This window comes from Melanotaenia boesemani, chromosome 10 (assembly GCF_017639745.1).
Source record: "Melanotaenia boesemani isolate fMelBoe1 chromosome 10, fMelBoe1.pri, whole genome shotgun sequence".
In the NCBI taxonomy this organism is placed as follows: Eukaryota; Metazoa; Chordata; class Actinopteri; order Atheriniformes; family Melanotaeniidae; genus Melanotaenia; species Melanotaenia boesemani.
The window spans coordinates 23,728,746-23,740,888 of record NC_055691.1 but is presented as its reverse complement, the minus strand read 5'-3'; the positions used below and the strand labels follow the sequence as shown (position 1 = coordinate 23,740,888).

General features: G+C 34.7%; 1 protein-coding gene across 1 annotated transcript; it reads right to left on the bottom strand.

The window, feature by feature from the left end:
• Positions 1-618: 618 nt before the first annotated feature.
• On the bottom strand, positions 619-3,421 carry LOC121647092. Its single transcript, XM_041996250.1, has 3 exons — positions 3,220-3,421; positions 2,374-2,828; positions 619-2,247 (listed from the first exon to the last, which is right to left on the bottom strand). Exons 2-3 carry the CDS (start codon positions 2,818-2,820, stop codon positions 1,909-1,911), a joined length of 786 nt encoding a protein of 261 aa, XP_041852184.1. The 5' UTR covers positions 2,821-2,828; positions 3,220-3,421; the 3' UTR covers positions 619-1,908.
• Between the last annotated feature and the right edge of the window lie 8,722 nt (positions 3,422-12,143).

The following is a 12,143-nucleotide window of genomic DNA, read 5'->3' as shown; positions in this document are numbered from 1 at the left end:
TTAATTTCTAACTGAGGGTTTGCTCCTGAGAGACCAAGTCAATCTTATAACTGTAACTCAAATGTGTTTTCATTTAAAGGTGGCATGACTGAGTCTCTATCCTGCCTAATTCAGTACAACCAGCCTTTCATCGTCTTTTCAAACAATAAAATAGGAGTGTAGGAGGTTAATAGATTTTAATCCAAACAAGTTTCAATCCTCCCACAGACTGCTTTTTACTGGCTGCAGATCTCATGGTATAAGTAGGATTAAAGATGGATGCCGAGCTGTCGATAGGGGGCGAATCCCTGAAAAATGGTAAAAGTTCTGTAGTTCATCTTTAAAACTATCTTCAGATATTTAATGTTGCCTGCACTGGCTGAACGCTAGAGGGCAGAACAAGGAAGAAATCTTCTCCAGTTGGACAAGTTGTCCTTTTATTTGTTTGCTTCAGAGCGAGTGTTTTGTTTAAAAATGATAACTAACTTTTTTTTAAATAATTGCATAATAGATCAGTGACTTAGAATATTAATATATCTCATGTTAAGTACATACATTTGACACAAACATGACAATAATGTAATGGCTGTTCATTTGTTTTCTAAACTAACAATAGAATAATCACACTAGCAGTAAAAATGTGTTTTACTTTTTATTTTCTTAAGCATTACTTTTGCATTTACTTGACAGAATGGGTAATCTAAAACAGCAAAATAAAATTTAAAAATGGAGTAAATATTTATTTTTGAACTTTCAAGTTGTTCAGAGCCACACAACTGTAATACTGTACAGGTAAAACACCAGGGTACAAGGGTGCAGCACAGCAAAGACAGTGGCAAATATTAACAACACTGAATACAACAGTGCATCTAATTATACCTTTAGAAGTACAAAGGATTGGATATTGGTGTGACACCCTCAGTGGTACTGCAGATATACCAGTATTGTACCTGTGGGGGTTGTCTTGTACCATAATTCAGGGATCTCCAACTCCAGTCCTCAAGGCCCACTGTCCTGCAGACTTTCAATGTTTCCCTGCATCAGCACACCTGACTCACATTAATGGCTCAGTAACAGACTTGTGCAGAGGTTGTTAGAAATCCATTTAATTCGAATCAAGTGTGTTGCAGCAGGAAATAATCTATTACCTGCAGAATAGTGGGCTTTGAGGACCACGGCTGGAGATAACTGCACCTAATTTAACAAACCTGTTTTTATAAAGTACAAACTGCAAGGATTGAAATAATTGTCCACTGTTGAGGACACAACAGCAGTACCGTTGAGGGTACCAACCCAGAAACCATCCATTGTTCCTCTAAAGGTACAGTTAGGTACTTGAGTGTATACACACAATACACAAATATGAAATATAACTAAATAGAAACTGTTGACCACAAGCAGTATAACATATGAAAATCAAGTTAAATGTATTATTACAATCTGAAATTATATACAAAATCAAGTTCTACTTTTAGATAGATGTGCTAATGAATACTAAGTTTAAGAAATTATAGTTCCCATTGTAAAAAAAAGAAAAAAAAAAAGAAAAAAAAAAAACATATCAGACACACAAACATACAGTTAAAGATTATTTAAGCTTTGTTTACTCTCATACACACAGCAATGAATGTGATACTTTTACAAATAGTATGGTAAGTATTTCTCTGCATACTGTAGCTTAAATCATATAATTGTTTTCACATCATTACACTTGTATAAAACACCTTTATTTAAACAGAACTTTTACTGCACTGCTTGGGGAGCAGAAACAGTCTATTGGAGTGGATCAAAATAAGATTTCCTGAAACTACTCAGCTCATAATTAGACTTATTCCTGTCTGGCAAGACCTGTTTTCCAAAATAAAGTTTACCCCCAACTTTAGCCAAGATTTCCTGTGTATCTTTGTGTATCACAAGATTTCTTTTCTATCAGTGGATTGGATTCTCCGGCTTTGGTACAATCTCGTCCGGCTTTGGTACAATCTCGTCCGGCTTTGGTACAATCTCGTCCGGCTTTGGTACAATCTCGTCCGGCTTTGGTACAATCTCGTCCGGCTTTGGTACAATCTCGTCCGGCTTTGGTACAATCTCGTCCGGCTTTGGTACAATCTCGTCCGGCTTTGGTACAATCCCGTCCAGCTTTGGTGAAAACATTTCCAGCTCGTTAACATTGGTGGTCTCATTTGTATTCTTCTGATCTTTGCAGATGATGCACAGGTAGCCAAAATAGACAACAGCCAGTCCTAATGCTGCCATGATTCCTGCGTACTGGGCCAACAAATAAAGAAATAAATGTGAACCATTTCTGTTATAAGCTCTGCTCTACAACATCATTTCTGATCAACCAAATCATTGATTAGTGTAGAAATTCTGAAGTTTTAAATCATTGTTTACCTGAGAATAAGCGTAATATGCCTGGGTGTCGGTCAGTGAGCCTTCAGTTGAGTTTGATGGATTACACCATCTATTCAATGAAGCGTTGTCAATTTCATATTTTCCTGACCAGGATGTGTGTGCACAGGCAACATATCGACCATCAAGAAACAGCAAAATCAGCCACAATATGGTAGGAACTAAACTTTTCATGAAAGCTTCACAGGAGTATTGCTTAAACCCACAGCTTTGAATGTAACTTATAAGCACGAAGACTATCACTGCTGGAACAACAAAAAATGCTGAAACATGCCAAGGATTCCATGTAGGTTTGCAAGGACATACAAATTCAATCTCCACGATTTTCTCCAGAACAAAGAGGATTAATCCAAAACAAGAATTTGCTGCCAGAGGGCTTTGTTTCAGTAGTTCCTTCACTTTAGAAATCCATTCAATAATCGGGGCCATTTTTAATTCTGTATAGAGAGAAAGACATTAAAAAGAAAGTTAAGGTGACATAATGAATGTAAAATCTTGAGAGATATACTTAAAAAAATGGAAATGGTTTAATAAACCTGGTTCCTATGTTTCTTATAATGACTCTATAGATGCACATCATGGGAACATTTCAGTAAATTCAGCAACGTACATTAAATAATGGGTAGGAATTTAATAGGAATGAGTATCTAATTGGCACAGAGTTACAGAGCTCTCCTCTTTGTGGGTTCTTCCATTGTAACAATTAAATGCATATACCCTAAATTTATCATCAGAATCAGACTCCTATTGTTACACTTATGTTATCCTTTAAAGAACAAACTATCTCAAAGTAATATTTTTAAAAAGAAGACAAAGAAAAAATCTTACCTGAGGGGAAGACTCTTTGGGCTTTTGACAATAAGAGAAAATAAAGATCTGCTGCTTTTCAGTGACTCAAATAATCCTACTTGAGCTTTATTCAATAAGTAAAGATTAAAGAAAAACAGTCATATATGAAAAGGGGTAAAAACATCAATGCATCTATCTCAAACACTGTGAAGTTTCTTTTTCTTCTTCACTCGTTTTACAGTAAATACACAGGAAACTTCTGGGGGAGTTCTCTAACCAACCTATCCAAGGCTTCTTTTTGCCACACAATACCAAATTAAGAAACTACTCATATGCTGCCTATAGCATGTATTATGCATATTTAGCTTTGGAAACACACAGTTGCTTGTATGATGTTCATATAATGAATAATTAGATTTCAAACACTTAAAAGTTGGCAAGTATCAAACGCTCTATGTTTATGCAGCATGGGATGTTACTTGCAGTCACTTTGCAAGGTAGCCTTTAAAAGTGACTGCAAAACAACATAAATAGAATACAAACATTTCCTGTTTCTCAGGTGAGTGGTAAGCTGTAAGAGATGTTAGGCTGAAGCTTCTTGGTCCACCCAGCCAAGATTCAAGTCCTGACACATGTCTGCCCTCTTTTCTCCCATGCAATTTACAAATAAAGGACACAAGTAATCCCCCCAAAAAACTTTTTTTTTTAAAAAGTTGTGCACTTACCTATTACTATTAAAAAGTTATTGAACCTATGGTGTAGAAAAGATTTTTAAAAAGAAATGTGTAAACAGTTAAACTATTTTTGCTCAAACACTCAACAGGTTAAACTGAGGATTGTTGTTTGGATCTTAAAATATCAGGTGCTGAGTCCAGACACAAAAGCTTAGGTGTTTAATAAACATTTATACATTTTTCAAGTTAAAGTTAAGACAAATATGATGTGCTGTGCTAGTAATTTGAATATGCTTGATTTTAGAACTTGAAATCAAAACAAAGTGACTACAGTCTGAAATTTGCCATCACTGTTTTTGTAAGCAGCACAAAGGAAACACAATAATAATTTAGAGCCTTGATGACTCCATGACTGATGACAATCATATGCTAAGTGTATGCTGATGAAACCTTGTTGTTTTCTACACTGAAAGCTCTGAGTTTCTGCTCCTATCAGGTAATAAGAGTTGCTTTTGATCTGTGACAAACTTTAAACTTATCTATCTGATATCTTCCTCCTCTTTAGATGTCCAGATTTTATGGTTTCCCATCTGTCGGTTGTATTATTTTCCCTCTCTAATCCATGTCTTCTTACTTTAAGCCCTGTTTAATAAAAAGGCAACCAGTGTCTCATAAAATTTTTAATGTTTTTCACTATTTATCAGCGGATTCTAAAAATTACGTTGCTTGTGAATGTATTTGATATGTACACAGACTTAAACAAGGGTATCTTAAAATATATTTTATTTATGATAGGTTCTCTCCTTCCCTTGTGGTATGTCCTGCACATTGAATGTGAGCAGGAATGGACTTTGAACTTTACTATCTTCCAGTATTTTGTAGAAATTTTTATTATTCTAATATTTGGAAAAGAGAGCAAAGAGGAGAAGAGAGAAAGCTCCAGCAGAACAATGAACAGGGTGTGAAGTCAGTGTTGAAAGGATCATGTGTTTCAAGATGAAGACACATGGAAGCTTGGACTGAGCAGAATATCATCATGCTCACTGAGAAGAATCAGTGAGGAAAACAGCTACATGAACACATTTTAATCTGGAAATACTTTCATTTTTGTGGGACAAATAATTGTAATTCCCTAAACTATAGTCCACTGTCCCATGCATGAATTTGTGCTTTACTTAGCTAGTTAATGTAAACTAAGGTTTAGCTAGAAACCACCTCTGCCAGCTAATCCATGAAATCATAGAAAACACAGAGTTCTAATCACCAAAGTTCAGGTTATGTCCCGGCTACTTCACTGAGATTGGTCTTCAATTAAAAACCTGTTAGTACTGACCACTTACTAATATATAACTATTGTTATTTCAGAAATAAAGTATAAAAGATTTTTAATATCCTCCAATATTATAATAAATCTCTTTTCTGTGATTTAAAATTCAATTTCCAATTATTTCAATGAGTGCCCGATAAATGGTTAATTAGCATAATGTAGAAAACTATAATAGTTGTAGAATTCCTACACAATACAAGGTAATACTTTAACTCATTGTGATTTGTTACATGACTTAATGCAGGATGTTTGTGAATTTCTGCTTATCTGCTTTTCAAGATTTCAAATAGCGAGTTTTGCACATAGGCTGCATGTGGTTAGCGCTTCACAGTAAGAAGTTTCCTGTTTCAAACCTTAGCTGAGGCCTTTGGGTGGCTGCACCCACTCATAAGGAAAGCATAACATAACAAAGCTGTAAGGAAAGCATAAGATTTTAAATGTTGTTTTTACACACCACAGCCCAATAACATGTAGGCTATGTTTAGCTGATAAAGAGAAAAATATTACATTTGACCAAAGGAAAAAAAAGGAGCATTTTCTTTTATAACAGATTAGAGGGAACATCATTGTGAGAATGCATGTCTTTAACTTTAACAGGAATGTGTCATTACAGTTTATTAAAAAGATAAAACTGTTTAAAATGGGCTTATAACGCAGCAATACTGGACAGTTTCACAGGACAGATGGACAAAGCATGCTGTGAAAGCAACACAGATGTTTTTGAAGTTAAAGAAGAGAATTTTCACCCTGTTTGAGCCCACAACCTGTTCTTCACCCAGTTGACCTTCATTTCTCTTGTTGAAGATCAAACTAAAGACAATAAGATCTATAAATAATCAACAACTTTACACAGTTGCTCTGAAGACTTAAGTCAGCATCACAGAGGAGGACAGACATTTTTCTGAAGTCAAGGTTAAAATGGTAAAGATGGACATTTCATTTCTGTATTTATTTATTTTAGATTTTGTGGCTTGGGTGGCCTTTATGAGCAGTAGCTGGACAGGAAGGTCAGAGAGAGAAGGAGTGACATGCAGATCTGAACAGCACCAATTTCATCTGAGAATCTTACCTTTGATACCATACTCATACCATACTAATATTAATATCAGAAGTGTTATACTTTGGACTATCACTACCTTATGCACATACATACTTGCACATATTTATCTAGGCTGCACATGCTAACTGGGCTCTTTTGTGTTTACTGTTATTTTTATTTAAAAACTTTGCTGTTTATATTCTATTGTATTTAGCTTATATTCTATTTATATTTAGCCTATATTTCTATTTTTTTTTCATGTCCTATTTTATTTAACTTTTTGCCCTCCTTCTTATGGCTCAAACCGGGACCTCAGTTCTAATTTCGTACCATAAACATGTAAATGTGAGCTGGTATGACAATAAAGTTCCTTGAATCCTTGAATACTCATAACTGTAACTTCAAGGTATTTTTACATATCAGTAATATGATTAAATTCAGTCCATACATCCCTGACTTCATGGATGTATATTCTAAACTCAAAGACGAGTCTGGTAGGTGACAGACTCGGAAAGTGAGAAGGAATAAAATGTTTGTTTGCTTCAGCAGTTCTTTGTATGGAGAGAAGAGGACTTGGGGGCTTATACTCGGAGTAAATATAGGCTTTTATCAAGTCTAAATCATACAGAATTAATTAAATGAGACAAATGTAAATGTACCTCTCTGTTAAACTGTACTAATTGCAAAGATTGACTTGACACTAGATGGCAATACAAGTATTTATATTTAGTTCTCATGTAAACTCAGATCTCCACAAGCATGAAAGCGATTCATAGACAATAAAATGTTGATTGTGACTTGGAAAAAACAATATTCTGCTTTTGTCCAACTGGTATATTGTGGTGTGATGTTCCGTCATGAAGTAGTAAAATATTCAGCATTTGGATATTAGATGTGAACATTTCTCCTGCACTAACAGGAAATGCAGTTTAATCTTTAAGTTACACCCTGATGGTTGTAATCTATAAATGAATTATTACACAGCTAATAAGAACGTCCCAGTCTTATGATTAAAAAAAATACATGTGTTAATGTTAGATGACTGAATGACTGAATGAATGAATGAATGAATGAATGAATGAATGAATGAATGAACAGGTGTAAAGTAACATAAACCAAAGATTCCAGTTAATATTTCCTCTACTATATTCTGTGATTCTTTATCACAACAAATGTCATATCCATATGCATCACATCCCAGCTCGCTTTATGAGACAAACCTGGGATGTCTTTCAATTAACAGTTGGTCCCCATCAACTTAATTAAGTAAAATCTGTTTAGGTCATGGTTAAATTGGTATGCAGCTAATAGGACACTTAAAAAATTAGTTCTGCTTCTGGTCTGTAAAGCTCTGAATGGTTTAGGACCAAAGTACATCAATGACCTCTTGACCAAATATGAACCTACCAGAACCCTCAGGTCATCTGGATCCAGTTTCTTATCAGTTCCCAGAGTCAGAACCAGACATGGAGAAGCTGCATTCAGCTTCTATGCTCCACATGTCTGGAACAAACTCCCAGAAAGCCTCAGATCAGCTGAAACACTCAGTTCATTTAAATCCAGGTTAAAGACCCACCTGTTCTCTGCTGCATTTCAACAGTTTTTATTAAAAAAAAAAAAAAAGTCTAAATCTGCATCTGTTTCTTTTAAGCTTCAATGTTTTAAACTTGATGTTTAATACTGTTTTTATCCAATTTTCTTTTTTCCTTTCTCTTTTGTTTTTAATGTTAAATTATGCTTCTTATTTTCTGTAAGCACTTTGAATCACGCTATCGTTGAATTGTACTATACAAATAAACTTGCCTTGCCTATTACAAAACTAAAAGGAACCAGGAGATTTCAAATGTAATTAAGTGGGATATCCAGTCATGTCCATGTCATCTTACCTCACCTTGACTGAGCAGCATTTTACTTGCTGAAGATGAAATACCCACAAAGAGCCTGATAAATTTGATGTAGAAAGTACAGCATACATAAAAATTTTATCGATTATTCTGCACCGTCTCACCTTCAGTCGTCTGCTCTGATTACCCATAATACAACAGTAGCACTATAACAAACAACCAGACATGACAATTACCAATTACATTTCAGGATACAATTATTTCTTAACTATTCCAACAATTTGGATCTGAAAACACTTAATTTCTAACTGAGGGTTTGCTCCTGAAAGACCAAGTCAATCTTATAACTGTAACTCAAATGTGTTTTCATTTAAAGGTGGCATGACTGAGTCTCTATCCTGCCTAATTCAGTACAACCAGCCTTTTTATCGTCTTTTCAAACAATGAAAGAGGAGTCTAGGAGGTTAACAGATTTTAATCCAAACAAGTTTCAATCCTCCCACAGACTGCTTTTTACTGGCTGGAGATCTCATGGTATAAGTAAGAAGAATGGCAAGCTGTCGATAGGGGGCGAATCACTGAAAATTGTAAAAGTTCTGTAGTTTATCTTTAAAACTATCTTCAGATATTTAATGTTGCCTGCACTGGCTGAACGCTCCGGTTGGAGAAGTTGCCCTTTTATTTATTTGCTTCAGAGCGAGTGTTTTGTTTAAAAATGATAAACTTTTTTTAAATAATTGCATAATAGATCAGTGACTTAGAATATTAATATATCTCATGTTAAGTACATACATTTGACACAAACATGACAATAATGTAATGGCTGTTCATTTGTTTTCTAAACTAACAATAGAATAATCACACTAGCACTAAAAATGTGTTTTACTTTTTATTTTCTGAAGCATTACTTTTCCATTTACTTGACAGAATGGGTAATCTAAAACAGCAAAATAAAATTTAAAAATGGAGTAAATATTTATTTTTGAACTTTCAAGTTGTACAGAGCCACACAACTGTAATACTGTACAGGTAAAACACCAGGGTACAAGGGTGCAGCACAGCAAAGACAGTGGCAAATATTAACAACACTGAATACAACAGTGCATCTAATTATACCTTTAGAAGTACAAAGGATTGGATATTGGTGTGACACCCTCAGTGGTACAGCAGTTATACCAGTATTGTACCTATGGGGGTTGTCTTGTACCATAATTCAGGGATCCCCAACTCCGGTCCTCAAGGCCCACTGTCCTGCAGACTTTCAATGTTTCCCTGCATCAGCACACCTGACTCACATTAATGGCTCAGTAACAGACTTGTGCAGAGGTTGTTAGAAATCCATTTAATTTGAATCAGGTGTGTTGCAGCAGGAAATAATCTATTACCTGCAGAAGTGTGGGCTTTGAGGACCATGGCTGGAGATAACTGCACCTAATTTAACAAACCTGTTTTTATAAAGTACAAACTGCAAGGATTGAAATAATTGTCCACTGTTGAGGACACAACAGCAGTACCGTTGAGGGTACCAACCCAGAAACCATCCATTGTTCCTCTAAAGGTACAGTTAGGTACTTGAGTGTATACACACAATACACAAATATGAAATATAACTAAATAGAAACTGTTGACCACAAGCAGTATAACATATGAAAATCAAGTTAAATGTATTATTACAATCTGAAATTATATACAAAATCAAGTTCTACTTTTAGATAGGTGTGCTAATGAATACTAAGTTTAAGAAATTATAGTTCCCATTGTAAAAAAAAAAAAAAAAAAACATATCAGACACACAAACATACAGTTAAAGATTATTTAAGCTTTGTTTACACTTATACACACAGCAATGAATGTGATACTTTCACAGATAGTATGGTAAGTATTTCAGTGCATACTGTAGCTTAAATCATATCATTGTTTTCACATCATTACACTTGTATAAAACACATTTATTTAAACAGAACTTTTACTGCACTGCTTGGGGAGCAGAAACAGTCTATTGGAGTGGATCAAAATAAGATTTCCTGAAACTACTCAGCTCATAATTAGACTCATTCCTGTCTGGCAAGACCTGTATTCCAAAATAAAGTTTACCCCCAACTTCAACCAAGATTTCCTGTGTATCATTGTCTATCACGAGGTTTCTCTTCGATCAGCTCCTCAGATTCTCCAGCTTCGGCAGAATATTTTCCAGCTTTGGTAGAATCTTTGGTGGTGGTCTCTGTTGTATTGTTTTTACAGGAGTAGTAGATGACGAGCAGGATGAAAAAATAAAGACTAGCCAATACGAATGCCACCACCATTGCTATGCCCTAGACCAAGAAATAAAAAAAAATAAATGTGAAACATTTCTGCTATCAGTTCTCCTCTACAACATAATTACTTATCAACCAAATCATTGATTAGTGCAGAATTTTTGACACTTCAAATCATTGTTTACCTGAGAATTAGAGTACCAGTTCTGTGTTTTGATCACTGAGTCTTGAGTTGAGTTTGGATTACACCATCTCTGAAATGAAGGGTTGTCAAGAACTTCATACTTTCCTGATGAGGGTCCTTTCATACAGGCAAGGTATCGACCATCAATAAACATGAAAATGACCCAAAATATGCCAGGAATTAAACTGTACGAGCCAGCTTTGCATATGGGTTGATCATACAAGCTTATTTGAATGTAAAACATAAGCATGACTGCTATCAATGCCGGAGCAATAAAAAATGATAAAACAATCAACAAATTCCATGAATTGCAAGGACATAAAAATCCAAACTGCACGATCTTCTCCAAACCAAAGATGATTAATCCAAAACAAGAGTTTGATGTCAGAGGGCTCTTCAGTAGTTCCTTCCAATTAGATGTCCATTTATTAATTTCAGCCATTTTTAATTCTATATAAAGAGAAAAACATTAAAAAGAAAGTTAAGGTGACATAATGAATGTAAAATCTTGAGAGATATACTTAAAAAATGGAAATGGTTTAATAAACTTGGTTCCTCTGTTTCTTATAATAACTCTATAGATGCACATCATGGAAACATTTCAGTAAATTCAGCAGCGTACATTAAATTATGGTTGGAATTTTAATAGGAATGAGTATCAAATGAGTTACAAAGATTTTCTCTTTGTAGGTTCTTCCGTAGTAGCAGTTAAATGCATATACACTAAACTTTATCATCAGAATCAGACTTCTGCTGTTACACACATGTTATCTTTTGAAGAAAAAAACTATCCCAACGTAATAGTTTTAGAAAACAAAACAAAGAAAAAAATTTATCTGAGGAGAGGATTCTTTGGTCTTTTAACAGTAAGAGAAAATAAAGGTCTGCTGCTTTTCAGTGAGTCAAATAAGCCTACTTGAGCTTTATTCAATAAGTAAAGATTAAAGAAAATCAGTCATATATGAAAAGCGGTAAAAACATCAATGCATCTATCTCAAACACTGTGAAGTTTCTCTTTCTTCTTCACTCGTTTTACAGTAAATACACAGGAAACTGCTGGGGGAGTTCTCTAACCAACCTATCCAAGGCTTCTTATTGCCACACAATACCAAATTAAGAAACTACTCATACGCTGCTTATAGCATGCATTATGCATCTTATATGATGTTCATATAATGAATAATTAGATTTCAAACACTTAAAAGTTGGCAAATATCAAACGCTCTATGTTTATGCAGCATGGGATGCTACTTGCAGTCATTTTGCAAGGTAGCCTTGCAAAGTGTCTGCAAAACAACATAAAGAGAATACAAACATTTCCTTTTTCTTATAGATAATTGTGCAGGTGAGTGGTAAGCTGTAAGAGATGTTAGGCTGAAGCTTCTTGGTCCACCCAGCCAAGATTCAAGTCCTGACACATGTCTGCCCTCTTTTCTCCCATGCAATTTACAAATAAAGGACACAAGTAATCCCCCCAAAAATTTGTGTACTTACCTATTACTATTAAAAAGTTATTGAACCTATGGTGCAGAAAAGATTTTTAAAAAGAAAAAGTGTAAACAGTTAAACTATTTTTGCTCAAACACTCAACAGGTTAAACTGAGGATTGTTGTTTGGATCTTAAAATATCAGGTGCTGAG